The sequence below is a fragment of the Hydra vulgaris genome, chromosome 04, assembly GCF_038396675.1.
Source record: "Hydra vulgaris chromosome 04, alternate assembly HydraT2T_AEP".
Classification (NCBI taxonomy): Eukaryota; Metazoa; Cnidaria; class Hydrozoa; order Anthoathecata; family Hydridae; genus Hydra; species Hydra vulgaris.
This window is the reverse complement of record NC_088923.1, coordinates 46214807-46242533: the sequence shown is the minus strand read 5'-3', so window position 1 is coordinate 46242533 and position 27727 is coordinate 46214807. Positions and strand designations below refer to the sequence as shown.

Below are 27727 nucleotides of genomic sequence, written 5' to 3'. Positions count from 1 at the left end.
AATAAAAACAATGACACTAACGTGTAAGGCTGGTTTTGATGGTGCTACTGGCCAAAGCATTTATAAACAAGTTTTATCAAAACCCGACATTAACAGAGATTTAAAGCGTGAAGAATCATTATTTATTACTTGTCTTGTCCCATTGGATTTGACTGAATTTAACAACAGCAACAAAAATGTGCCTATTTGGAGAAATCAAAAGTCATCCTCCACAGCCTATTGTAGACCCATAAGATTTGCATACAAAATGGAATCCAAGGAATCTATGATTGAAGAAGATCAGTACATTAAAAGTGAGATAGAAAGCTTGGGTATAATTTTATTAGAGGTTTGCGGATCTTCTATTGAAGTGAATTGTATTATTGAACTTACAATGATTGATGGGAAGGTTCAAACAATATTATCTGAAAAAAATAACTCATACCAATGCTGTTCAGTGTGTGGTGTCTCTCCAAAAAATATGAATAGTCTTGATATCCTTAATATAGATTATACTAACAGAGAGTTCAAATATGGTCTTTCCAGTCTTCATGCATGGATTCGATTTTTTGAGATGTTATTGCACATTGCATATAAAAAAGAAACAAGAAAGTGGCAAGCAAGATCTAAAGAACACAAAGAAAAGGCATCTGTAGCTAAACAAAAGATTCAGACTGATTTTATGAACAAAATGGGACTTGTTGTTGATTTCCCTAAAAGTGGTGGTTCTGGAACAAGTAATGATGGCAATACCTCAAGGCGTGCTTTTGCAGCATATGAACAAACAGCTGAAATTCTGGGTATTGACCAAAACCTTATATTCAGATTTTACATTATTTTGGTAACGCTCTTTTCAGGATATGAAATAGACTGCTTAAAGTTCAAGGATTATTGTTTTGACACTTTTAGACTATATGTGTCCCTTTATCCATGGTATTACATGGCTCAATCAGCTCACAAAGTATTGATACATGGACATGACATAATTAAAAGCCTTACATTACCCATCGGACTTATGTCAGAGGAAGCTCAAAAGGCTAGAAATAAAGACTTTAAATCTTATCGCGAAAATTTCAGCCGAAAAACATCCAGAAAAGCAACAAATACTGATCTTATCAATAGACTCCTAGTTTCCAGTGATCCTGTTATTTCATCATTGCGTAAATCAACATCACACCAAACAAATCATAAAGCATTTCCTTCAGATGTTTTACAATTACTTAAACAATCTTCAAACGATATTATTGTTTTATAATTTTTTGATGTAATTTAAAATTGATAACGTTTTCTTGTACTATTTTTTGCTTTTATTATTCCTAAAACATTATTTACCTAAATACTCAATTTTTATTCAATATAGGTGGGTCAAAAATCCGATAAGATATTCAAATATCAATTTACCACTTTGTAACTAAGGAAAGTATCCGGTAACTAAGCAATATAAGTATCCATAACAACTAAATTTAAAAAACTATCACTTTTGTAAGAAGTGTGATCTCATATTGGTACTCATGCCAAATTTAGTGAATATAGCACTTATAAAATATCTGCAGATAACAAAAGTAGGTTGTTGCTAAGCAAAATAAAGGTATCCATAGCAACGAAATAAAAAAATATTACCTTCATAAAAAGCGCAGACATCATATTAGTACTCATACTAATTTTAGTGAATATAGCTCTAATATTAAATTAGTTATGAATTTTGTCCAGTAAAAGTGCATTCTGGCCCACTGTGCGTGGTGGTGTATATCAGGAAGAAACTGACTACAACTGCCGGAACAAATATTAACTTAATAATAATTTGTTGTCGAGTATTACCTATACTGTTCGTCATACATTTACCGAAAGTACAATAGGTGCATTAACCTAACGAGTATGATATAAGATACGACTACGGACTAATAGTCAATTCTAAAAAATAAAAATGAATAAAGTTAAAACTAATCGTAAAGGAGGAGCGGAAAAAATTAGAGATAAACGAATTGCCGAACTGAAAGCAGCAGGAAGTCATCCAAAACAAAAGAAATTACAATTTTGTTCAACTATCAATACACGAAGTGGTAAGTTTATAAGTTTATATAATTCAATTCTGAGTGGGTATGTTATAGATAGTATATGTATATAAATAATAAATATATATGAAGACATGAAGTACCTTAAGTTCTTAAGTACCTATTTTAAATTATATTGCATTAACATTTTTAGATAACTTTAATGATGATACATCGGAATTCGAAATAAAAACAAATAATCCTATATTTTCAAGTGTAAGTATTAAAGTATATTATATACCTACCACCAGTCTTGTTAAGTATTCGAATACTTGTATTTAAATACTTTTCAAATTCTTTCAACCCGTGTATTTTTAAATATTTAAAAAGTACTTTGTTTTGTATTTTTATTCGAGAATACTAAATACTTTTATTCTAGTGTTCAACTCGAAATTCCAATTACCAATTTTTCGTAATATACAAATTTAAATTTTGTTTCTAAAGTATTATTATTTAATGTTAATAGTTTTGACTTATGATAATTTATAAATAAGGTTTCCCAAAACACAAGCAGATAACAAAATGACTGAAACCCCCATCTGCTCCTCTCTACCATGGCATATGGGACACTTGTACTTACTACTTAATAAAGAATTATATTTAGTCATTGAAACATTTATAAATAAGTTTAAATATCTATACATTTGCATATCGTGTTAATTATATATTATATATTAATAATTATTAATAAAAATAACATTTATAATATGCAATTTATTGAACTAAAAAACAATATTTGTTAAGTATTTTGAATATTTTTAAAAAGTATTTGAATTTATATTCAAATACATTTGAAAATTATTCTTAACAAGACTGCCTACCACATTAAAATATATTAAATGTAAATAAAGAAAAAATTTACACAAAGGTATCTTTAAAAAAAACCTAGCTATACACTTTTATTTTAATATTGTGTTGTAGACTATAGAATAAAAAAACTTATGTTTCTTATTCATATAACTTATATTGGAATTATCATTACAGGATCCTGTATGTACTAGTACATCTACTGTGCATAATTCCAATAACTTAAACATCAATGAAAAAAGTTTGGAATTAGTAATAGAATCTGATGAAACGAAAAATCATACATTTTCTAGTGTGAGTACAAAGTATTACAGTATCTTATATACCATATTAAAATATATAAAATGTAAATAAAAAAAAAATGTACACAAAGATATTTAAAAAAACTAATACTTTTAAATAAACTTGTGTTGTAGTCTTGTAGACTATAAAATACAAAAAACTTATGTTTCTAATTGTTTGATTGCATTAGGTATAAGATATTATTATACGTTCTAATATCAATATCAATAGTATTATAGATGATGAGACAGGTATTATGAATAGCAGTATTGGAAAAACTGGTTCTGATTTTATTTCGGTTTGTACATCGACAACTTACATTCCTATTGTGAGGACATTTACTTATTGCCATTTTAATTAGTTTACCCATTAAATTTATATGAGATTTTTTTTTTTTGTCGGAAAATTATGGTTATACTATACAAGTTGATTTAAAATTTCCGACAAATCCTAAAAATTTAACCGTGGTTCAAAAATTGGAGTTTGTAAATACAATTCACCCTTGTCAACCTAAGTTTTCAGAAAATGTAGCTTGGTCTCTTCACAGAATATATAATCGAACAGACCTAAAGGTAATTTAATACCAAGAAAATGGTTGACTGTAAAATGTAAAGGCAATAATTATGTAGAAGCTGTTTATTGCCAATTTGCATGGTATTCAGTTCTTCAGCTAGTAATTTTTGTTCTGGATGTACAAATTTTAAAAATATATATGCCACCATTGAATCACATGAAAATAGTCAAGTTCATGGTTTAGCTGTGGAAGCATATATTTTAGCATCCAATAATTACAATATTGAAAATTCTGTAAATATAAATATGATGAATTTAAAAAAAAAAACAAGCACTTGAACGTATTCATGTTTTAGAGCAAGTTTTTGAAATTGTTAAGCTTTTGGGGAAACAAAATCTCCCTTATAGAGGTTCAGGTTCATCTGAATCTTTATATAATATTAACTATGAGAATATTAACTATAATAGAGAAAACTTTTTAGAACTCTTAAAGTTTACAGCCAAGCGAGATTCAATTTTAAATGACTATTTGACAGTTGCAATTGAAATTAGTAAAAAGCGCAAAGAAAATATTTCTAATAATTCTAAAGGAAGAGGATCTTTAGTAACAATGCTCTATAAGAATGCAGTTAATAAAGTTATCTTAGCTATATTAGAGTTAATAAGAAGAAAAATTAAAGGTGAATTGGGAGATAAACAATTTAGTATACAAGTATGTTATTTGAAAATTATATATTTTTTCTATATGTGTATATAATACATATTTTAAATATTTTGTTCATAGGTAAACAGCACACAAGATATAGGGTCTACAGACCAAGCTGCTGTTTGTATACGATATGTTTTTAAATCTGAAGTAAAGGAACGTCTCTTTGCTGTATTAGAAGTAAAAAATTCTTCTGGAAAAGGCATGTATGAGTTATTAAAAAAATATTTTGATGATCATTCGATTAATTTTAAAAACATTGTTGGTAAGTCTTTTGATGGTGCTGCTAATATGCGAGGAGATTTCAATGGACTTCATGCGTACATAAAAAAGAAAATGAAAACAGTATTTACATATGGTGTTATGCAGATATTTTGAATTTATGCATTTGTGATACTTGTGATAATAAAGATGCTATTAAACTATTTGGATTATTGAATCGTCTATCAACATTCTTCTCAGACTCTTACAAAAGAATGAATGTTTGGAAAGAATAACAGGAACAACTAGGAACTGGTCAGAATAAATTAAGAAAACTTCAAAAATTGGTGAAACCCGATGGTGGTCACGAGAAAAAGCATTAAAATGGGTTTTCAGTTGTGCTGACTGTTTATAACAGTTGTTCTTAGTGCTCTTAACTTTGTTACCACATCAAGTAAATTTGATCCAAAGTCTTCATCCGAGGCCTCGTCTTTAATAGAAAATTTATGCAATTTTAAAACCATATGTACAGCTCATGTATTTTAAAAAATATTTATTACTGTTGGTTCTACGTCAACTTATTTACAAACTAAAAATTTAGACCTTCTTGCTGCATGGGAAATGGTCAAAACAACTATTAAAGAAATAGATAAAATTAATTTTGATGATGTTATGTCAGAATCAGAAAAATTTTGTTCGGATACGAATACCAAGTTAACAACTGCTAAATTACCTGAAGATATAATTGTCGAATCCGAGTTTAAGCAAAACAGAATAAGACATACAAAGCGAATGTTTGACGAAATATGTAGCGATGAATCACCAATAAATCCCAAACAAAAATTTAAGGTTGAAGTACTCCTGTGTATTATTGATCAACTAAAAACTAGCCTGTCAGAGAGATTTATAAATAATACAAGTTTAATTGTTGACATGCAATATCTTTTACCAAAACATTTGAAGGATTTGAAGTCAGATGATCTTCCAGAGTCAGCGTTACAAAAATTGTCTACTTTGACGTCAGTATACCATCCATTGTTAATTGCTGAACTAAAACATTTTGCAAGTATTTACAATAGTGTTAAACAACCGCTGAACAAATCCAATCGTGTAAGATATGATAGCATTGATGAAAATAGCCATGAAGAAGATGATGGGATTAATGATAATTTATATGAACTTCCCACTGATATCAGAACAGGTACAATAAAAAATAATTTAGGTAGGCCGTAACTTAAACCTAGGTGTATAAACAAGTATAACTAAAAACTTAATAGGTAATTCATTTTTTTTTAGGATGTGACAAGTCTATGAGAGAAAATGATAATGGACATAATCGTGATTCTTGTCTCTTGTGTGTTCACAAACTAATTTATTTGCTTAATATGCATTCTCCTTTATACGCTTATCTTTTTACTGCCATAGAATTTGTATTAACACTATCCGTGAGTCAAGTAAATTGCGACCGTGTTTTTAGTAAATTGAAAATAATTAAAAATCGTTTACGTTCTTCTCTTGGAAATGAACACTTGGAAGCAATTCTCCTTATGACAGTTGAAAAAGAAATTTTAGACGAAATTGAATTTGAAGACATACTTAAAATAGTAAAGAGTTCATCACCGTTAATGTCAAAGCTGTTGTCAAAATATTGAATACTTCAATTTATTTTAACTGTACCTAACTATCTAAGTACCTATAAGGGCATAAGGCCATAAAGTATCATTACTTTTATTTTGTTTAATTATGTTTTATGTTATATCAAATTTATCACATTGATTAAATTATTATGTATTTATGTTATGTTTTCATACTAATTTATACAAGATTTTAGCAAAAGTTATGTTGATGACAATATCAATTATTTAGATATTGTACAACAACATAAATATAATAATGGTATAAAAACCATTAACATATTCAACACATTCAGTAATTATTATTTTGTATAAAAGATAATTTGGCCGTTGACCCACAAAGTTTATAAAGGCCCGTAATCACAATATAAGCTAACATTTTTTTTTTTGGGAGGGAGGGGGGTTGGACCTGTAGTAATACGGCCACTAATGAACTTGGAATAGTGGGCCAAACCCTTCCCAGTCTGCCCCTGTATATATATATATATATATATATATATATATATATATATATATATATATATATATGTATATATATATATATATATATATATATATATATATATATATATATATATATATATATATATATATATATATATATATATATCACTGTGTCATAAATCGACCCTCAGGTTGAACTTTATCCTACTTAAAAAAAAAAAAAATGCCATCAAATAGATATTTATTAGAATATTAAAAATTAAACATTTTAAAAATCCAAGGGTGCATTTTTAAACTGCGGGGGTCCAAAATCCTATTGAAAATGTTAATAATAGGAGGGCATAGGGGCCTTGACCCTCCAATTGCAAAAATTTTTATATAAAATATAAATCTAGCATAAAATATAGAAATATATTTAAATTTTTTTTTACATCCCTCTCCCTTCCATCTTCCCCATAAAAAAGCATGCACTGCAATCCTTGCATGCAAGAATTTTGCATGCAATGTACCAAAACTCGTATTTTCTGGGGCATTGTACTGACTCTATCGAATAGTAGTGATAATATATGATGACTTTATTCACCAAAATATACTTTAGTTTTTTAATAACTTTATGCTAAATTTATATATCTTTTACCTTTATTTTTTTCAAACATTGATTTTAGTAAACCTAAATCCGGCCTCTCGGTCATTTGTAGGCAGAAGACAAATTTTTTAGAAAATTATATAAAGCTAAGTACTTTTACATAGGGTTTTTCAAAAACAGTGGTTTTGAAAAAACAGCTGTTACTGTTTTTCAATTTCAAAAAAAACAGCTGTTAACAGCTGTTTTTACTGCTTTTTAAAATTTTATAAGAAATTAAAATAATGACACAAGTTAAGGAGCAAAAAACGTCAATGTCCTTATATTTGTCAATGTCGTTTACAAAAATAAATTTAGAAGCTTTACTTGAAGAAGATTAAATAAATATAGCTATTAAAAAACGCAATTTTTGAATTTTATTATAGGATAAAAAACTTTAACTATTTATTCAGCTATTCGAATACAAAATACAATTTTTTCTTCATATTTTATAGTAAAATTTTAAAAAGACAAGAGCTTTAAGTGACTCGTCGGACAAACGCGATCTAATTTTTGTGTAAAAATTTGTGCAAACTGAAAAAACACGCTCAACGTCAGTTGATGTTGCTTTAATACTTAAAAGTGCATTGATTAATTTTTGAAGTTTTTCTGTACGTTGTCCAGTGTTCTTACAAAGAGTGAATTCCGATTTTAACCATTTGAAATCTGATCCAGTTGTTGTTGTTGTATGTTCTTTACGAAGAAGCAAGTTTAATTCGTCGTTTAGTGATAGACTAACATTTTCAGATTCGGATTGTATCGACTCATCTATTTCAGTTTCTTCATCAAATCCAAACAATCGAGAAGCAAGACGACCGGCAAATATCAATGTTGCTTTTGTTGGAATGTTTGAAGGATCTTTTAAACTCTTTAAAAGATTCATAACATCCTTGTTTAATCTTTCATCAGTACGGATTTTCAAGTTGTTGTACAATTCTTCACTGATTTTGCTGTTGATCATTGACAATTTTTTGAACATAAACTCCAAAATTATTTCAGCACTTGCTAATGTTGCATCTTCCTGACTTAAACGTTGAACTGCAAGTTTTATCGGTTCCATAGCATCATAAAGATTACGAAGAGCAATAAAATCAATTGAATCCAAAATGTGTGTCGCATTAAACTCAAATAAAGTCTCTCGAATTGCCATTTCAGTCTTAATAATCGAGTCCAACATGGTTGGAATTGAATTCCAGCAAGTTTTTACATCAAGATGTAGTTCAATTTCACGTCCTGTTAAAGCTTTCACTTTACTCAAAAAAATGTTGTTGCGAACTGTTGATTTTTTTATGAATTTGACAAGCTTTTGAGAATTTTTAAGCAAATCGTGATAACTAATTTCAGATTGTTCAATGTCGTCATCATTTAGCAAATCAAGGCAATCATCAAAGCAATTACTTTCATCAGATTCATCGCTATCAAAATAATGTTCCTCAATTTCATTCTCTTTCTTATATAAAGTATCGCAGACACCCAAATGTAGAGCATGGTTTAGGCAAAACTGGCCAATTATATCCACAAGTCTAATGAATTTTTTATTCACTGCTGCTCCATCCTGAGTTGAGCCAACAATATCTTTGTTCATGTCAATTCCAAATTCAGTTAAATGTTGTTTCATAGCGACAACCATGTCTTCAGCAGAACAAGATCCAACAATGCGAACAAGACCAGTTTTAATAGTGACTTTATCATCGCTGCTGTGTATATTAATTCCAAAGAATCGTCTTCCTCTTATTGTTGTATATTCGTCTACGCACATACTGAATTTTGCTCCATTAGCAAGTTTTTCCTTAATTATTTTAACAACATTTGCTTTCTTCTCGTTAAAATCTTCAATAATTAATTTCATGACATCACGTTCATTAGCTGGAAGTTTGTAACCATCTCGTGATATAGATTGACGAATATAATTGTTTCTAGTTATTGCTCTAATTGAAATACCATCAGTTGCCATATCTGTAACTATTTCTTTGAGGGATTTTTGATTGAAAAATTCAAAAATTGATTTTGTTCTTTTCTCTGCTGTTGGTTCTTCGTTGGATGTGCCAGCTGCTGACCTTTCAAAATCAATTCCATGTGTCTTAAGATGTGCTTTCAATGTAGTTGTAGAATTTCCAGAACAGACAATGATATTGTTGCATCGCGAGCATTGTCTTTCGAGAGATTTTGTTTTTGGATTTTTTCGTTTTGTAGCAAAATCCCATACTGACGACATTGCTGTATAATCCCATACTTGAAGCAAAATCCCATACTGACGACATTGCATATAAGCATTGTTATTGTATTCTTAAATCAAATTAAAATGATTTAATACGTACTGTTAAATGTGTTACTTTTAAAAACACCCAAGATTTTACTTTCTTCTCTTTGAAAAACACAAGGAAAAACACTAACTTATCACCAATACGTAATATTTTTTAAGATCAAGGCTTTCAAACGTTCTTAGAGTTCCTGCATTTATAGTCTTCTCATTTTCACAATATAAACATGCATAGATGCCACCATGCCCAGATAAACCCATAATCATGTTAGCCAACTTTAAATCCCATGCAAAATGAAAACCCAGGCTGTCTAGCTGGATAATATCTAAAATTTGTTTTATAATCTGATATGTTTCAGGAACATCTTCAGCAATAACAATAAACTGTATACGTTGCACACCAGACCCAATATATTCGTCAGATCCCCGACGTTTACGTCTGTTTTTTATATTATTACTATTAACTTTAAGTTCATCTGCATCAAAGATGTTAACACATATTTTCAATGAACCTCCACCTCCATCGATTGAAACTCGTATAATGGTACTATAAGGATTTAACGCTCTATCACTTATAATGTTCATAAAAAACCAGGTTCCTATCAACCTTTTTATCCCTATCTTCAAATTGCATGGACTGAACACTGTAATAATTTTTCACAGTTGATTTAAGATCTGACAGTAACTTTGTCACTTCTGATTGGACAACTCTCTTTCCTGTGGCCTTGTTAAGAGTAGAAATTAGTTTTCTAGTTCCTCTGTTTGAAAGATCAAGATTTATTCGAAGTTGTTTAAATGCTTTAAAAGAGATTTGCTGGATTTAATTTCTGTCTCCTTTGTTCTCAGGACGATTAACTCTTATTATCTGCGGTTTTCCGCAGGTGGCTAAATAAAAAAAGATCACCTGAATTTACTTTTTCTTTGTTCATTTTTTCCTTGATTATTGAAGAAGCCACCTGCTCTGCACTGTGCATACCTTGTTCCAATGCCAATGATGTAAGGTTTTTTACAGCAGTTGATTTGCAGCATTTGTGCTCTAAGCCACGACCTAAATAAATATTGTTGATGGTAATTTGACTATACCAATATCATGTAATATTTTAAAATCTTCTGTTTATATTACCTATTATTGACAGGCATTTAGAGCAGATCTTTAATGTGTTTTCTAGAGAGGTAGAAGAGCTCTCATCAATCTCATTTGTAATAATGTCAGACTTGCGCTTCTTAGAAATCCAATCAATCTAAATAGTTATTATTCAGAACTGACATTTGAGCTTTTTATGACAGAATTGACATCTTTATAATTTAGCAGATATTTTAAAATTCTATTTTAAAAGATGCAATTAACTTAAACCTAACCTTTTCTATCTTCTGTGTCCATCTGCTTGGTGGTTTCTTTCTTTTTGCAAGCATGTACAAATTAGTTTTGCAATTTTCACATATAGAAGAAGGATAGGCTGCAATTTCTTTCATGTATCCAGAGTATACATACGTCTGCACTAGTTTTTCAATAGTATCTTAGACTGCAATAAGACTCTTTTTAGTTTTTGTTTCCCAGCAAACACAGCAATAACTATTTGTATTCATTTTTTATTTTCTAAAATTATATTTTTTATTTTCTAAAATTATAAAACATTTATATGTTTATACTTATGTCAAATAATGAGAGTTTGCAAAAAATTGCGATGATTGGAGGCTGGGAACAAAAAAGCCCTAAAATTTTTGCTACACCTGCCCCAAACGTGAGAGCAACAAGTTGATAAAATATTTTTTGTATACTCAACTAGACTTATATTCATCGATAATTTTTAAGTTTCATAGTATTATTTTTAAGCGTTCAAAAATTATGACCATATAAAGTTTAAACCCCCCTCTAATAATGAAAAATTTAAGTAATAAAAATTACAACCCCCTCAATTTGTAATATATATATACATTTATATAATATATATATGTATATAAATGTATATATATATTACATATATATATACACTTTTATATACATATATATATATTTTTTTAAAGGTTGTTGTAAAGTTGAAATATATCAGATCATCAATTTTTTTTGTATTGAAATACTTATGTAGACATACTTAAAGACAAATTGTTCTTGTTTAGTTTTGTACATTTTTATACATATATCAGGTTGTTCGCAATTTGCAAAACATTACTATGGCAACAAATGACAAGAATTAAACAAAACAAAACTAATTCATCAATGGCCAAAAAACTTCTTAGTGCGTTAAAAGAAAGTAGGGTTGCAAGAAGAATAGAGTTTTCCTCAATTTCAATCGTTCTCTGCATAAAGCTCTTGAATATGATATACAAAACAAAAACTTGATTTTTGTTTTGTATATCATCTTTAAGATGAAAAATTTAAATTTTAAACGTGAACTGTTGGGTAGGGGAGAGCGGTGCTAAAAGTCATAAGGGTTAGTTGTCATCGTCGCTATTTCGGAATGTTATGGCTGGATTGATGCTGTGATTTCCTTATATTATATAAATGGTGTTGAAAGACGACTGCACAGTTGATTTCACGGAAATCGCGCGAATAGTTTTTCTACAAATCCAAAAAAAGTAAAAGTTTTGTTGGTAAGTAACTTTTTAACTTTTTTATTCAATACAGTAACAATATGCAATATTTGTGTTTAATACATAAAAACGTTTATACTTTTTTGTAAATTCTTTTATTGGTGTGTTTGTTATGTTGCAGATTTACGGCAAGGATAAAAAGTTTTTTAGATCAAACCTTCCTTTACCCCATGTGGAGCTAGTTGCCCTATTTTAAAGGGGGCAAGTTGTCATATAAAAAAAAATTGCCTCCATACTCTCATTTAGTTGTAAAAACTCTTAAATGAAAGTTAATAATACATAAAACACTTATTATAAGTAATAAACATCACTAGAATGAATTAGGCATAATATTTAAACTTAATAAGCCTAAGTAAACATTGATAAATGATAGTTATAGATAGTTATAAAGTTATACTTACTTAGACTTGACTTTGTTAATTTACTAACAAAAAGTAAACAAAAAGTAGCCTAGCATCTTTTATTTTTGCTTTATCAGATTTTAAATCATGGTTCGCAACTATCAAAGGAAAACCAGTAGAGGCTCTACTGCTAAATACACAATCCTTGAAGCAGTGGAAGCTGTAAAGTTAAATGGCAGAAGCACAGCCCAGGTGTCTCTAGATTTTAACATCAAATATTGAAACCTACAACGCTATTTGTCAAAAGCCTCTACAGAAGATCTTGAAGAAAAACTGACAATACCTTAATTTCACACAGGCTACGTACAACCTAGGTTTGTAGATTGTTTATATGTTTAAGGATTATAATATTTGGTATAAGTGACTCCATAAAGCATGCATTTATACTGGTATATATTTTATGTTATTTTAGACAAGTGTTGACGCAGGAGCCTCAACTTGAACTCTGTAGCTGCTTGCAAAGAGCTCCAGATATTTACTTTGGCCTTGCACCAATAGATGTTAGAAAACTAGCATACTATTTAGCAGATGCTAATAAATTGGCTTTGCCAAAATTATGGGTGGACAATCATTGTGCTGGGAGAGATTGGTTTACGTCTTTCCTCCAAAAAAATCCAACATTGTCTTTAAAAGCTCCAGAGGCCACAAGCATTGCACATGCCATAAGTTTTAACAAACATAATGTTGAAATGTTTTTTCAATAATTTTCAGGTGTGTCATCAACGTCACCAATTCACACCAGCAAATATTTGAAGTATGGACGAAACAGGGGTGACTACAGTTTAAAAGCCTGAAACAGTAATCTCAAGAAAGGGCCAAAAGCAAGTTGGGGTAATAAACTCAGCAGAAAGAGGTGTTTTTGTTACCTTAGTATATGCTGTCTCACATTTTGCACTTATTATTGAAAGCACTAGATTATGCGACAGCAAATAGAACTATTATGTTAGGTTTTCCACCCCATTGCACCCGCAATTTGCAGCCACTAGATAGAACTGTCTATAATCCCTTTAAAATGGCTGTAAATACAGCCATCAACAGTTGGATGGTTAGTAACTCTGGAAAAGGTATGACAATTTATAATATACCAGAAATAGTGAAGGTTGCCTTTCCATTGAGAATAAAACCAAATAACATACTGAGCAACTTTTCTTGGATGTGGTTTCCACTTATTTAACCCTCAAACATTTAAAGATTTAGACTTTACTCCAAGTTCAGTAACAGAAAAACCTTTGCCAGTCAAAACTAATTCTCAATTAACAATACATCAATCTTTAAAGGTTACAGTCTCACCAGAACAATCCACTTTTGCTTCAAGTTCGACTTATTCATCACAGAAGCCTTCAATATTTCAAGTAAAATTAATTTCATAATGCTCTGTGCTTAAAGGCACAAAAAAAAAAGCTTTTAAAAAACACACGCAAGAAGAGAACTTCATCTATATTGACTGATTCCCCTTTTAAAAATTCTGTGAGATCATCAGAGCCACTGCCAAAAAAATGCAAAAGTTCTGCTTAGGGAAATGGAAAAGGCAAAGCAACAAAAAAACATACTCAAAACTTATATCATCAGAAAAGGAAAAGGAAAACTACTGTATCATTTGCATGGATACTTGGGCTAATAACAGAGATGCTGAAAAATGGATCAAATGTTGTGAGTGCTTAAGCTGGGCTATGGAATAATTACAGCAGGAGGGTCCAGCTATATTTGTCATAACTGTGACTCTGATAATGACTTTAAATTGTCATTTTCATAATGTTTTAGTGTATAAATTATATATGTAATTTTTAATAAATTATAAATGAATAATATAATACTTGTTTTCTTTATGAAACTATTTTTTTTACTTTTTAGACCTACACTTGTAATAAAATATAGTTATGACAACTTGCTTCTCTTATCATGAAAACTTGCCCCTAAGGCTGGGCAAGTTGTCATACCATGGAGCCTTCTTTAGAAACGGTGGCATGTTATACTCAAACGGTCTGAAGCTTTCCAAAGTTGTTTTTTAAATAACTATAATGATAAACTACCAAATAAAATAGTTTATATGAAAATTGACCGATTAGTTTCTGAAATATGACAACGTGCCCCGCTCTCCCCTACTGCAAGTTAAATAGGGCTTCGGATTCAAAGCACTGCTGTTGAAGAACAAGCCCAGAAAATTCTTTACTTTGAGGTTAGTGATGTTTGAGAATAGTAAACTCTGTAAAAGTAATTAAAAAAAAATCAGAACAAGCAAGGCCACTGCTTAAAGATCCAATTTGATGCTAGTTTTCTAATATACTTTCATGTCTCAGGTCCTTTGAAGAATTGTCTCGTTGCTTCTTTATTCATTAAATAAATACTTTTTGTAATTAGAAGCGTGGTTCTATTATAATTCTTTTAAATTGCTGCATATATGCCCTAAAAGCTAAGTTTCAGATTTTTGTTTGTAAATGAGTTATTGTGTTTATTTTATCTTTATTTTCACTCAACCTCTAAAAGAACAACTCATTTAGTAATTTTGGAAATAATACCATAAATGCATAAATTACTAATGGGCATTCTATAAATCATTTAGCAGTTTTTTTCAGGCTAACAATTTTTGCGATAGATTTTTTCCTTATTTATTGCAAAAAAAGTTCGTTTTTGTTGAATAGTTGTTTGGTTTTTGTTTTTTACATTTTGTTACCAAAAGTTTCTTTTAGTTACTTTTCAAACAGTTTAAGTAAATAAAAGCAAATATACATACATATATATATATATATATATATATATATATATATATATATATATATATATATATATATATATATATGAGTAAATAAAAGCACATAAAAAGCTGACAAAAGAAAGAAGCTTTTTAATCAAAAAATGTTACTTAGCATCTTTAATAGATTATAGTCTTCTTTTTTTAAGTTTGAAGTTATTACCACAATAGTACGCCAACACTAAAAACGAAGAACTGACAGGGTATAGATTTATTGATTGTTCATTTTCAAACAACTTAAAAATAATTAAAAACAAAAACAAATTTTTACCGCTCAGTTAGAGCGTGTTTTTATGTAATCAGCGTACCAGATTACTCTAAAACTCTGACATAAACACGCAAACAATATACAAAATGAGAACTCTTAAGTTTGATTAGGACATTAGGAATCAAATAGTTTGACGCCCTAATGTCAAAGCATGTAATGCCAAAAAAAAATAATAAACTTGTTTTAAAAATTAGATAATTTTACGAAGAAAGCTGGAAAGGAAGACAATGGTCAGTTCGATATTTGATGATCTAGAAATAGATCTAAACGTTGTCAAGATGACGATGAGACTTTAAAGATAGCTTTACTATGCGTTTAAACGTGGCAACGTACAAGATGTGCTTAAAAACCATTTAACAATAGACTTATGCCTATGAATTTCACTGCTTATGAATTTCACAGAAATTATGGAGGAAGGAATTAATCGTATTTTTCAGCAACCAATCAGATATTATTCGTTGCAGTACGTTAGTTTTTTAGGTTGTGAGATGCAAATGGATGCATAATGGTTATGTAAGTTTATGGTGCATTATTTACCATACCAAAACAGTTAGTTTGATTATATATATATATATATATATATATATATATATATATATATATATATATATATATATATATATATATATATATATTTCCAAAACATCCTAAAATCCCATCCATGTTTTCTGAAGAATTTTTTTTTTGAACGACGTGAAAATTATTTCTCTTCAACCAACATATCAATAACAAGTTCATATATAGTTACTTTTTTTTTAAAAATTTTCTTTTTCAAAAGAATAAAAAAACAACCGGAAAAGATTGTAAAAAAAAAAGAAAAAGCGCAAAAACATTTTACTTGACTTCCGTTGTACTTTTTTATCATTCATAATTATTTTATTAATTTTTATGCTAGTTTGACAATAATCCATAAAATGTTAGATAAAATTACTTATGATGACCAGTTTAGTCACATTCAAATTCTTTTTAAAAATTTGTCAACACTTTCAAGTAAATATACATAGAAATGGATCAAAAAGCAGTGCGAAGCAACAGAGTGGCAAATAAAGGATGGTTCAATGATCAGTAATAGAAAGATAGTGAAAAAATTAAAACTTTTAGAGAATTGCATCAGAATACTCTAAAGATATTTAAAGCATCAGGTGGTTCCCAACGCCATGCAGGATCAGGAAGGTAAAAAAAAACTATTGAGCGCGAAAGTAGTCTTATGTTTCCTATAGTAAGTAACGTTTATATATACAATTTTATGTTTTAGTATGCCATCCAATATGCAAGATTTGTTTAGAAAAAATTTTTCTAAACAAATCTTGTAACTTATCTCACACTGTTATTAAAATTATTAGTCAAGGTTATTATTATTTTTCTGTGTCAATAGGCTAATTGATTTTGAAGATTTGTAAATTTTCTTCTCATGTATCGCTCATTTACATCGCGTATTTTTGTGATCGCGCAGAATAACAGATTACTTTAAAAACAATATCACTAAGTAATCATAACCAAGCAGCAACAAATACAGAAAAAAACGAACAAAAATGCAAGAATTGAAATAATGCCAAAAATAAATTGAAATACAAGTTCTATAAATTTTGATATTATTTATTATTTGAACATCGAAATTTTTATACATAATATAATTATTTATATAATGCAATAATTTATGTACAAAAGAATATGAAAAATTACATAAACAGATGATAACGTGTTCTGATAGTTTACACGACAATTATTTTGCAAATGACAAATGCAAAGTTGTTGTTTTATTAGCTTCAACAGTATTGTAACAACTTTTGAAACTTTTGAAAAGATATTAGTCTAAACAAAATATTAAATGAAAAAATAAAATAAAAAGTCTACATAAAAAATCATTATAGTAATTATAGTCAAATCAAAAAATTTACGAAATTTTGGAAATTTAAATATATTAAATAACTACACGATTAAATAAAACTTACTATTATATATTTTCAAATCTTTAATGTAGCCATTTTGAACACTGTTCCATGGATCACCAAAATAAACTCTAACAAATTCAAAAGTTTCTGCTTCTTTTTCAACATTGAAAACACGTTTATCATTAAGATAGATGTTAAAATTAGTTCTATACTTAGATAAAGCTTTTGTTCTAGTTAATTTAATAGATGACCATTGGTTTAAAGGGAGAGAATCTTTGGTAGTGAACTCTGTTAGTTTTTTGTCGTTATCTAAAAAGCCTGCTACAATAACTAGTCTTCCAGATCCATCCTCATGAAACCAAGCTGAAATTTTTTTATTGGCTATTTGAGTTAAAAATTTATCCTGCATAAAATGGAAAACACTATGCTTTCCTATCGAATAAGAAGTCGGTTTTATCTGAAATGAAACTGTGAATGTTGTACTTAAGAAGCTCATTGTTGCAAACAAATTATTTTCTTGCAACTTTTGTTCACTGGCATCTTCAAATTTGTCTGAAAATGATTTAAATAGTAATAACAAAAAGTAAAATCAATTATAGACTAACTCCTCCGCCATATCCCCCCTCCCTCGCAAAAAAACTCTACATAAATATATTTGAATATTCTATTTATTTTTAACAAGATATATAGGGAGAATAGGTAAAAGTAAGCTACTTTATTTAAAAATGGTTATATCAAGGAAACTTAAAGTAACAAAAAATGTACGAAAAAAAGTCCAAGATGGCTTGGTGTATTAGATTTCTAATAGTAATAAAACACGTACCAAAAAAAACTCCAGATTTTTATTGATAATTAACCAGATTTTATTGACAATTAACTGTAAATACCTAATTGCTTACTTTTACACCCATTTAAGGGTAGGAATGACCCGAAAAAAATTATTAAACCATTAGCTTTATTTACCTGAAATTTAAAGCATAAATTGTTTTTAACTTACTAAGAGTGGACAAGTAACAAAAAATTTACTAAGCGTAACTATGCAACGCTGATAAAGATTACCACTATTTTAAAACTTATCTAAATGACAAAATTGATAAAAATTAATCAACTTTAAAAAAAAAAAAAATGGCAACAAGAAACAATGTGGAAGGTCTATTAAAATTGTATGATGTTCAATTACTAGAAATAGTTATATAAGGTAATTCATACCTCGAGATGATCACAAGCTTCCAACAACAGAACATGATGTAGTAAAATATTTTCACAATTACTACACTGAAAAGAGAAACACACTAATGCGAGCATCCAGAAAAACTCAAAAATGAAGAAAAATATAGCTTAAGCGCTGATGAATAAACTACTATAATAGGAAGGCGATTTTGGGATGTGAATTCTAACAGTAGTGATGAGATAACAACAACGAGAACTGGTTTATTTGGCTCTCAATATTGTTGAGGCAATGGAATAACGTTTAGTTGGTTTTGGCATTAATATGACCAAATACATGTGAGATGAATGGAATTAACAACTTTGATGATATGGATTTGGAAATTATAAGCAATGATATAATAGAACAAGAAGACATGGATTATCATGACTTACTAGAGAAATTGAAAAAACTTGTGAAGTTCATCATAAAAAATTAATGGTACGCAACAGTATTTTTTTAAGCAAGGTAAAGCACAAATTTGTCCACGAGATAGGGTTTCTTCTTAATGTAAGAATTAAAATTTTATTTCAATAATGAATGAGCTACTAATGGAAAGCAACAGACGGAAACAGTGATTTGATAAACTTCAACTGAACTTAAAAATTAAACATAATAGAAATATTAAACTTTTCTAAACTAATTTAAGTTGCAAAGACGCAAATGAGTGCTAAAAAATATTATAATTCATGTTTAATTAACTTTCTGATTTGAAAAGCGTAATACGTAATAAGCTCATAGAAAATTTTAAAATTTATCTCGATGGATAAATAAAGTTGTTAGGAAGTTATTATAAACGAAGTTAAGTAACTGGATTAAAATACTCAATGAAAATTAAGTACGAGGTTTATCATTAAAAAAAATACATTTTTGTGCACTGTTCTAGATTTTTGTTTATTAGTTACTTTTCAACCTATATATTAAAATACTCAGCATGTTCATACTCACAACCTATGAATACTCAGCATGTTATTTAAAGAACTTTTAACAAGTACAAACATTTTTCAACCTATAATACTTAAAATACTCAGCATATTCTTTAAAGAATTTTTAACAAGTACAAACATTTTTCAACCAATGTAATAAAATACTCAGCATGTTCTTTATAGAACTTTTAACAAGTACAAACATTTTTTTTACAAAAAAAAAAGTAGAACATACCGTGCTAAGAATTTGAAAAAATTCTTAATCAACTTAATTTCGCTTGTAATTATTTAGTGAAAGTTTGGAGTTAATTTTTTTGGAGCATTCTAGCTATAGGATCAAAGATTCACTCCTACCTTTGGCTTACTACTACCCATGTTAGCCCACTTATATACTTATTTACTTAACCTATGTGTATATTTAAAAAAATACTCCTTTAAAATATTGATAAAAAATTACCTTGAGGTTGAGTTGCGTCAGAGATTTTTTTTGAATCTAAGGCAAAAGAAAAAAAAAAAAAAATTTACATTAAAAAATCATTTGGTGTAAAAACACTAAATGTGGTACTTGAAATATCTTTAGTTTAAAATATTTATTAATGAAAATATTGCTTCATTTAAAGAGTTTTATTCATTTAATAAATTGTAAAAACGTCAAACGTCAATTTGTTAAGTTGTGTATAATTTGTCGAGAAAAAAAATAGATTAACAATATTAAGGCTACTAATGTAGCCTTAATATTGTTAATCTATTTTTTTTCTTTAAAACAACATTAAGGCTAATTTAACCTTAATATTGTTTTTGTTAATCTATTTTTTTTCTGGTAATCCAATAAATCTGGTAAAGATGGACAGCATTCAATCTTCTTAAAGTCCAGCTAACTCGCAAACTGCTGTACCTCTGGAGTAATTTTTTTAAACAATACTTGATACTTCCGATTAATTTTTTGATATTTTTAGTTTTTTTATCATTTTATTTTATTTTAGCCCCCTTTCCCTTAGACTAAACCTTTCAAATAATCCCAAAAGTCTTCATTTGGCCTTATGTCAGGACAGTTAGCTAGATTATCTTTCTTAATTGGAGTTTCATTTTTGAGGGAACAACCGTTATTAGACAAACATAACCAAATAACACACACCAAAAGTATTGCACTTATTCACATTGTTGAAAGGAATAGTGTCATTTTACTTGGTTTGCATGGTTGAAAAAATTTCATATTACATTTCTACTTGGTGAATCATATGTAGATGCTGCTACAAAATAATAATGCTATATTAATGGATTTATATAAAAATAGGTATTTGGCCAGTAGATAAATGATTTTAGCTGATTTTATGGCAGTTGAAGTTACTGATATGAGCATTGCAACTAAGAACAATATCAACAGTTTAATAGCCACGATTTTAGCTCCTGCCAGATCTACTGCTCCTATCACTATTGAGCCTTTGTTTAGCATATCAACCATTTGAAATTTTTTTAATCTAGTCATTTAATGCCATTTAATGCCTGTTTCAAAACAGGCTAAAAGAAATGTATTTCTAAGCATAGAGAAAAAAATGCCATTTTAACTTCCTCACAATTTAAATATTCTATATAGGCCCCCAAAGAAAAATAAATGAAAAGCAAAACAAATCTGCTAAACAATCAAATTAAGATGCATTGGACACAAATAAAGCCTCATTTGTGAGGAGATTAACTCTAGCAACACGGAGAGTTGGTTATTGAATACTACAGATGTGTCCATTATTCTTGTGCTGGTATTGAGGAAGGAAATAAAAAACTTAACTTTTTGTTTGATCTATGTACTAGCAAAAAAAATTTTTTTTCTGTCTTTGTTTGACCCCATTTTTCCCCTTCTATTTTCTGGGTTCGCCCTAAGTAAGGATATTATATTATATATTGTATCCTACTGTTTCCACAAAAATTTATAATCATTTTAACGGTTTTTGTTATTTTATTAGGGTCTCATTCTTAAGTATCCTTGAATACCCTAATGTCCCCTATACTAAAATTAACAACGGTTATTAAAATTATTCAAAATAATTATACTAAACCTCCATTTATAACAAATAATTCTTTTATATCACCATCGTGTGCAGTATACCACGGATCTGAAATATATACTTTTATATCTTTAAATTGCCTTGGATCTTTGTTTTCTATTTCACATTGAATGGAACCATTAACATAAATAGCATAAACATAAGCACGATTTTTCAGGGTTTGTTCTATTTTAATACTTGACCATACATTGAGTGGAAGTGGATTTTTTGTTTCAAATTCTGAATTGATGTTGCCATTAATAGCCGAAAAAAATACAAGTCTTCCAGAACCATCTTTATGTAAAAAGACTGCTGGATTTCTGTCGCCACATTCACCATAATTCTGACCCTTGGTTATGTGGAGAACATTTTCCCATCCTCTAGAGTAAGAATAAGGTTTCAGTTTAAAAGATACAGAGTATGCTTTTTCTAAACTGCTCATTGTCCCAATAACTTCATTTAAACAAAGCTCTTTCACTGAAAGTTGAACAACTTTATCTAAAAAGAATGTTTTTGAAGAATTATTATTTCAATATATACTTATTAATCGTAATCAATAAAATTATATTTTATTTGTGGTAATGTTAAATTTTAGTAAAATCATAGTCAATGATTTATCTTCATACCTGTTGGATTAATGACAAGATCAATCATGCTTGGTTGATCTGAAATTAAAATAGAAAAGTTTTAAGATCATTCAATTAATTTTAGTGAAATCAAAAGCATTCACCATTAACTATAAAATTAACTATTTTTTTTAAATCAAATCATATTTATATTAATGAATTAGTTGTATTATTAATAATTAGTTTATATTATTAACAACTAGTTTATATTATTGAATTTAATAATTTAAAAAGAATAACAATATTATATTTTATGATCTGTTCATTAATTATGCGCATAAATTATTAAATTCTGGTCTTCAAAATTGACCTTTTTTAACAAGAATATCTTGAGAAACATACATGTTTTATAAATCAAACTTTAAAACTAGTTTAACAAATGTTCAAAAATGTGCTGACCCAAAAGCAAATAAACAAAATTTAATAAACACAATTTTATCAACATCAAAATCATTAAATGTTCAATTATTTTATTTACAAACATAAGATATCTTAATATCTTACAAACACTAGAGCTACAAACCTTACAAGTTCTCATAAATATCAGAGTTAAAAACTCCACAAATCCTTACAAACATTAAAGCTACAAACCTTACCAATTCTTTTAAACATTAGAGCTACAAAATTTACAAGTTCTTATAAACATCAGAGTTTTAAATGAAATTTTAAAGTGTTTGGAATAAACCAGCATTTGCTCAGCTAGTTTTTTCTTAATTAAAACAATAAAATAAACAACAGTAACAATATACAAAAATATTAACAATTAAATTTGATAAATATTTTTTATGAAACGAATTTGGATTACTATGATAAGAATATTATCTTATAAATTTTAATTTAGAAATTTGAACCTTTCTTTCCATTGATTATAAACATGTCCCCTATATATGTGTCTTGTACCAAGTCCCAAGGGTTTGAAGCGTATACCTGAACATTATTGAACCATTCTGGGTTTGAATTCTGTTCAGAATAAACAGCTTCTGCATTGATTTTAATAGTGTAAATGTATTTGTTTTTTTCTTTTTGCTGAAGAATATCTATTGTACAATATGCATTTGTTGGTTGAGGATCAGAAGTAAAATATTTTTTTATTGTTGGTACAGTAATATTTAATCTGCCATCACCAGCATCTGAAAACCATACACCTAAAACCTCTCTGCCACGACTTTTTTTACTAGAACCTACAACTAAATGAATGACATTGTGCAACTTTTTAGAATAGTTGTGGGGATGAAGTTTTAAAAAAACACGAAACTCTTTATCTAGTTTTTTTATGCTTGCCACCATTTTTCCACCAACTACATAAGTTAGTGATTTGATAATTCTTGCTAAAAAAAAATTAAATATTACAAATAACTAACTAAGACCTTTTTTCTTAAAAAAATACGATAAGCCAATTAATAAAATACTAGGAACTTAGAAACTAAAAAAACTAATCTAATTTTGCAAAATATTTAACTGTTTAGAAGGTGCCTATTGTCATTTCAAATAAGTCCTTAATTCAACTGACTCATTAAGTCTGTGCAATTACAGGTCACAATCAAAAAATTAAAATGGAATTTTAATTTATTGTCATAATTAAGTCTTAGCTCATTTATTTCCTAATTAGTTGTTTAAATTTAGAGCAAAGACCTCTGGATATTGTTATAGAGACTGATTAAATTAAAACAAATTTAAAGCAAGACTAGACAAATGATTTATGGATAAACAAGACCGCAAAAATCAAGTATTGGACTTCTATAGTTGAACACTGCTAAGTCATAACTAACTACTTTTGTAATAGTTTTAAGCTTAAAAAAAACACATAAAAATTAAAATAGAAGTGTTTGTAAACCAAATGCATACACTTTAAATCATATAATTTAAATACCTTGAGCCCTCATTTTATCATTTGGAGTTGGTGGAAGTTCTAAATAAAGTAATAAAAATTTTATTTTTAAATAAAATAAAAATAAAAATTTAAAAAAAAAAAATGAATAAAATAATTTCCCAATTACTTTATGTACAACTTTTATTTATTTTTATTTTTTTGTTTTTATTTCTGAACATAATCATTACAATATTATTTTTCACAATTACACTTCAAAAAACATTGTCATTAATAAAGCCCAAAACTTCATTTCTTATATAAAAATTTAAAGGGAAAATTATTTGCTTCTTAAGTAAAAATATTTGTTACTTATACATTTATATATTCAAGTCTTATTAAAGAGTTATCATTTTTTAATTATTTAGAACTGCCATCTTGAGTGCGATCACTTTTCTGTGACATTTTTTGAAAACCATAAATTCAGTCTATTGCAAATTTTGCATCTATTAAGGTTGTCTTTTTTTTATCATGCTAAACATATTTTTACTCTCAATTCTATTTTCTGCCTCTATAAATCATCTTTATATGAAATACTGTTGTTATATGATCTCTTCTAACTTTCTCTTTTACATGTAAAAAAAGTATTGTAAATGTAGTTGAACTGTAGTTGATTTGTTTTTTGTCATTTTTTCAATATTACTTTTAAGTGATTTGTTTTTTGTCATTTTTGAAAATAAGAACATAAAAGGAAACCTCTCATAGGTTTCCATTCACATTTTTTATTCACTTCAGATTATATAAGTATGGATATGATTTATTAATATTTTTGTTTCTTAGTTTTGATATCAAAAAAGTTGATGGTCAAACTGATCTAAGTCTGATTAATAGCAATCTTAAACAATTATATCTTAGAGGATGAGCCTTTGATAAGCCTCTTTAAAACCATCAAAACCAAAATATGTTTACTTTATTTTTTATTGAACATTTAACTCTTATGTAAAATGAATCTCCAGGCATTAAAGGTATGACCAGGCTCAAAATAAAATAATTCGATTTTCTATATTTTAGCTACTGTTTATTGATTATTTGATAAATAACATAAAAAACCAAGATTTTGGTTTGATTGCTGCAATTATCAAGAAATAGTAAAGTTTTTCATTATTCTAAAATTATGAAAAAAATCATGAATATGTCAAGACATTTTAAAATGATTTTAAACATTCATGTATGGAAGTATAATTTTTTTTTTAAATCTGCTGACATACTAAAGAAACCTTCAATCCATTTTGGATTACTAGTTGGATTACTAGGATTTACTTCACTTGATAATTACATTATTTACTTTTTGATTTAAGTTGATAATTATAAAAGTTTCCTGATAATTTATTCATTGTTGATATTAATTATTTAGATTTATCCATAATTGAAAAATTATTTAGAACTAATTTTTATGATGTAAGCAATTTTAGAAAAAAATTTTGTTTTATTTTTTATTAAGTAAACAACAAAAGTTACAAAGTTTAATTTATATATACAGTATTGGACAAAACATTTGCAACCAACATTGAACAATGCTAAAAAGTGTTCCTAATTTTACATGTCTTTAAAACAAAACGAACGCAGACGCATCAGGAAGCTTCCATAAGCATCGAAAAGAAGCATCTAGAATCTTCCATGTAAATCGACATGTAATTCAGTCAGTATATGGAAGTCAATCAGTCAGTATTATCGAGACAGTTTATCGAAGTGAGTTTTATTTAAGTGTTTTATCGAAGAACATCAATACAAAAAGTGAAATACAACAAGTGTTTCATTACATCAATACAGTCCACATCCAACCAAGACGTTGTGTTCCACAGAGCATTATTGTATCATCACAAGGTAAATGTAACACGGTAAGCCTTGAAAAGCGTATTTTTTTTTTTATTATTTTTATGACTTCAAGTGCAAAAATGGCTCCCGACAGTCTTGGATTGGAACTAAGAAAGAAAATTATTGGCGATTACGTGAGTGGAATGTCATAAAAAAGTATTTGTGATAAATATCGCGTGAAAAAATGGATCGTATCAAGACTATGTTCCAAATATCGTTCTACGGGGAAGTTGGCAGCAGATAACAAAGGTGGAAGACCGCGTTCCATCACTTCTAGAGAGGATTCTATGATCGTCAGATCCGTAGAGAAGGATCCCTGGATATCATCAGTCGAGATACAAAAGCAATTAGAGCTGCCTGTATCGGACCGAAAAATCAGACGACGTGCTGTTGAAGCGGGATTATTTTCTCGATGCCCTGCAAAGAAACCACTGATTTCACTAAAAAACCAGAAGAAAAGACTCCTGTTTGCTACATCTCATATTGAATGGAATGTGCAGAAATGGTGGACTGTCCTGTTCAGTGATGAATTGAAGTTCAACATCATTGGAAGCGATTGCATTTGCTGTGTACGCGCCGACCTGCCGGAAAACACCTCGATTTACGTTACTGCCATAAGACCGTGAAGCATGGTGGAGGCAATGTAATGGTCTGGGGATGTTTTTCTGCTAACAGTCTAGGTCCAATACATCGAAACGATGGAATAATGGACCATTTCATGTATAAAAATATCCTGAAAGATGTTATGTTACCTCATGCTGAATGGAATATGCCAATAAAATGGGTTTTTCAGCAAGACAACGATCCGAAACATACTGCAAAAGTAGTCAAGCAGTAGTTTCAAGACAACCACCTATTGATGTTGGATTGGCCGCCTCAATCTCCCGATCTCAAACCCTATCGAGAAGCTGTGGGAGATTGTCAACCGCAGAATTAATCGTGAAGGTGTTCGTAATAAGGATCAACTGTTTAATCAAATCCAAAAGGCCTGGGCAGCGATTTCACAAAGTTTCATTGATCACCTGATCGAATCTATGCCTCGAAGATGCAAGGCTGTGATCGACAACAAAGGATTCGCCACGAAATATTGATAGCGAAATTCAGCTTGGTCAACATTTTGTCAAGTTGTACTTGTTTTGTCCAGAAGGAAATCAACTTTTTTTAATACTTTTGATTAATTTATTAATTTTCGTGTACAAATATTGAACTTTGTGATGAATAAAACTTGAAGAACTTTGTCTCTACACAGTTACATAGTTATTTCTCTAAATTGAAAAAATGCAGCACTTTTAGATAAAGAAACTAAATTAGCATTATTTGGTTGCACTCGTTTTGTCCAATACTATATATATTTTTTATCTTTATGCAATTTTGTAAAGTCCTGTCATTAAAAAAATCTATTTGTATTGATTTTTTGAAAATAAACCTGGAAACATACCTTTTTAAGTCCTGAAAATTAATTTTCAAAAAAAATCTTGAACAACTCACCAGCACAAGTATTTGTACCATTACAAGAAACAATGCATGTTGGCGCTAAATAAGATAACGTAAAATCATCTTTAATATCTCTAAATAAATAGTTGTGATTTTCTAAATGCTGTTATTAAAATTGCAAAAACTATTGATGTTGATGTGATGGTTGTAATAATTATTACAACAAAACCATCATTTTGAAAAAGTCACACTTTTTCAATATTTCTTTTTTATGTCACCTTATTTATTAAAACATTTTTTTATAATAGATAAAACTCACAAAATTTTTTAAAATAATTTTATTAAATCAAATTTTGTGTTAATCTACTCTTATTTATTTATTTATTTTTAAACATCTTCGCTTCCAACAAGG

The 27727-nt window shown here is 28.5% G+C and overlaps 3 protein-coding genes across 7 annotated transcripts in view; 2 read left to right on the top strand and 1 right to left on the bottom strand.

The window, feature by feature from the left end:
• Window positions 1-1788: 1788 nt before the first annotated feature.
• LOC136079445 (uncharacterized) lies at window positions 1789-4716 on the top strand. The gene is made up of 6 exons (XM_065795183.1): window positions 1789-2039; window positions 2185-2246; window positions 3015-3142; window positions 3351-3447; window positions 4012-4344; window positions 4417-4716. Exons 1-6 carry the CDS (start codon window positions 1904-1906, stop codon window positions 4714-4716), a joined length of 1056 nt encoding a protein of 351 aa, XP_065651255.1. The 5' UTR covers window positions 1789-1903.
• LOC136079095 (uncharacterized) lies at window positions 4417-6333 on the top strand. Its single transcript, XM_065794815.1, has 2 exons — window positions 4417-5740; window positions 5836-6333. The coding sequence occupies exons 1-2, from the start codon at window positions 5161-5163 to the stop codon at window positions 6189-6191; spliced, it is 936 nt and encodes a 311-aa protein (XP_065650887.1). The 5' UTR covers window positions 4417-5160; the 3' UTR covers window positions 6192-6333.
• A 10760-nt stretch (window positions 6334-17093) lies between these two features.
• LOC105846817 (meprin A subunit alpha) overlaps window positions 17094-27727 on the bottom strand; it is an 81210-nt gene continuing 70576 nt past the window's right edge. For 3 of the 5 annotated variants that reach the window (XM_065796454.1, XM_065796455.1, XM_065796452.1), the window contains exons 12-19: window positions 27370-27414; window positions 24070-24108; window positions 23051-23527; window positions 22200-22238; window positions 21586-22071; window positions 19992-20027; window positions 17462-17953; window positions 17094-17321 (exon numbers count right to left, since the gene is read on the bottom strand). In XM_065796454.1, coding sequence (XP_065652526.1) covers window positions 17317-17321; window positions 17462-17953; window positions 19992-20027; window positions 21586-22071; window positions 22200-22238; window positions 23051-23527; window positions 24070-24108; window positions 27370-27414 — 1619 coding nt within the window. In that variant the 3' untranslated portion in view covers window positions 17094-17316. The remainder of the gene's footprint in view (window positions 17322-17461; window positions 17954-19991; window positions 20028-21585; window positions 22072-22199; window positions 22239-23050; window positions 23528-24069; window positions 24109-27369; window positions 27415-27727) is intronic. The other 2 variants (XM_065796453.1, XM_065796456.1) reach the window with 2 other exon arrangements.

What these genes read in the sequence shown, in the direction of transcription:
- LOC136079445 (XM_065795183.1), top strand. Translation starts at nt 1,904, where the DNA reads ATGAATAAAGTTAAAACTAATCGTAAAGGAGGAGCGGAAAAAATTAGA. An exon ending in ATAATCCTATATTTTCAAGT is followed by an intron (nt 2,247 to 3,014) that starts GTAAGTATTAAA and finishes TTATCATTACAG; the next exon opens with GATCCTGTATGTACTAGTAC. An exon ending in TTTTCTAGTGTGAGTACAAA is followed by an intron (nt 3,143 to 3,350) that starts GTATTACAGTAT and finishes CAATATCAATAG; the next exon opens with TATTATAGATGATGAGACAG.
- LOC136079095 (XM_065794815.1), top strand. Translation starts at nt 5,161, where the DNA reads ATGGTCAAAACAACTATTAAAGAAATAGATAAAATTAATTTTGATGAT. An exon ending in TCCCACTGATATCAGAACAG is followed by an intron (nt 5,741 to 5,835) that starts GTACAATAAAAA and finishes ATTTTTTTTTAG; the next exon opens with GATGTGACAAGTCTATGAGA.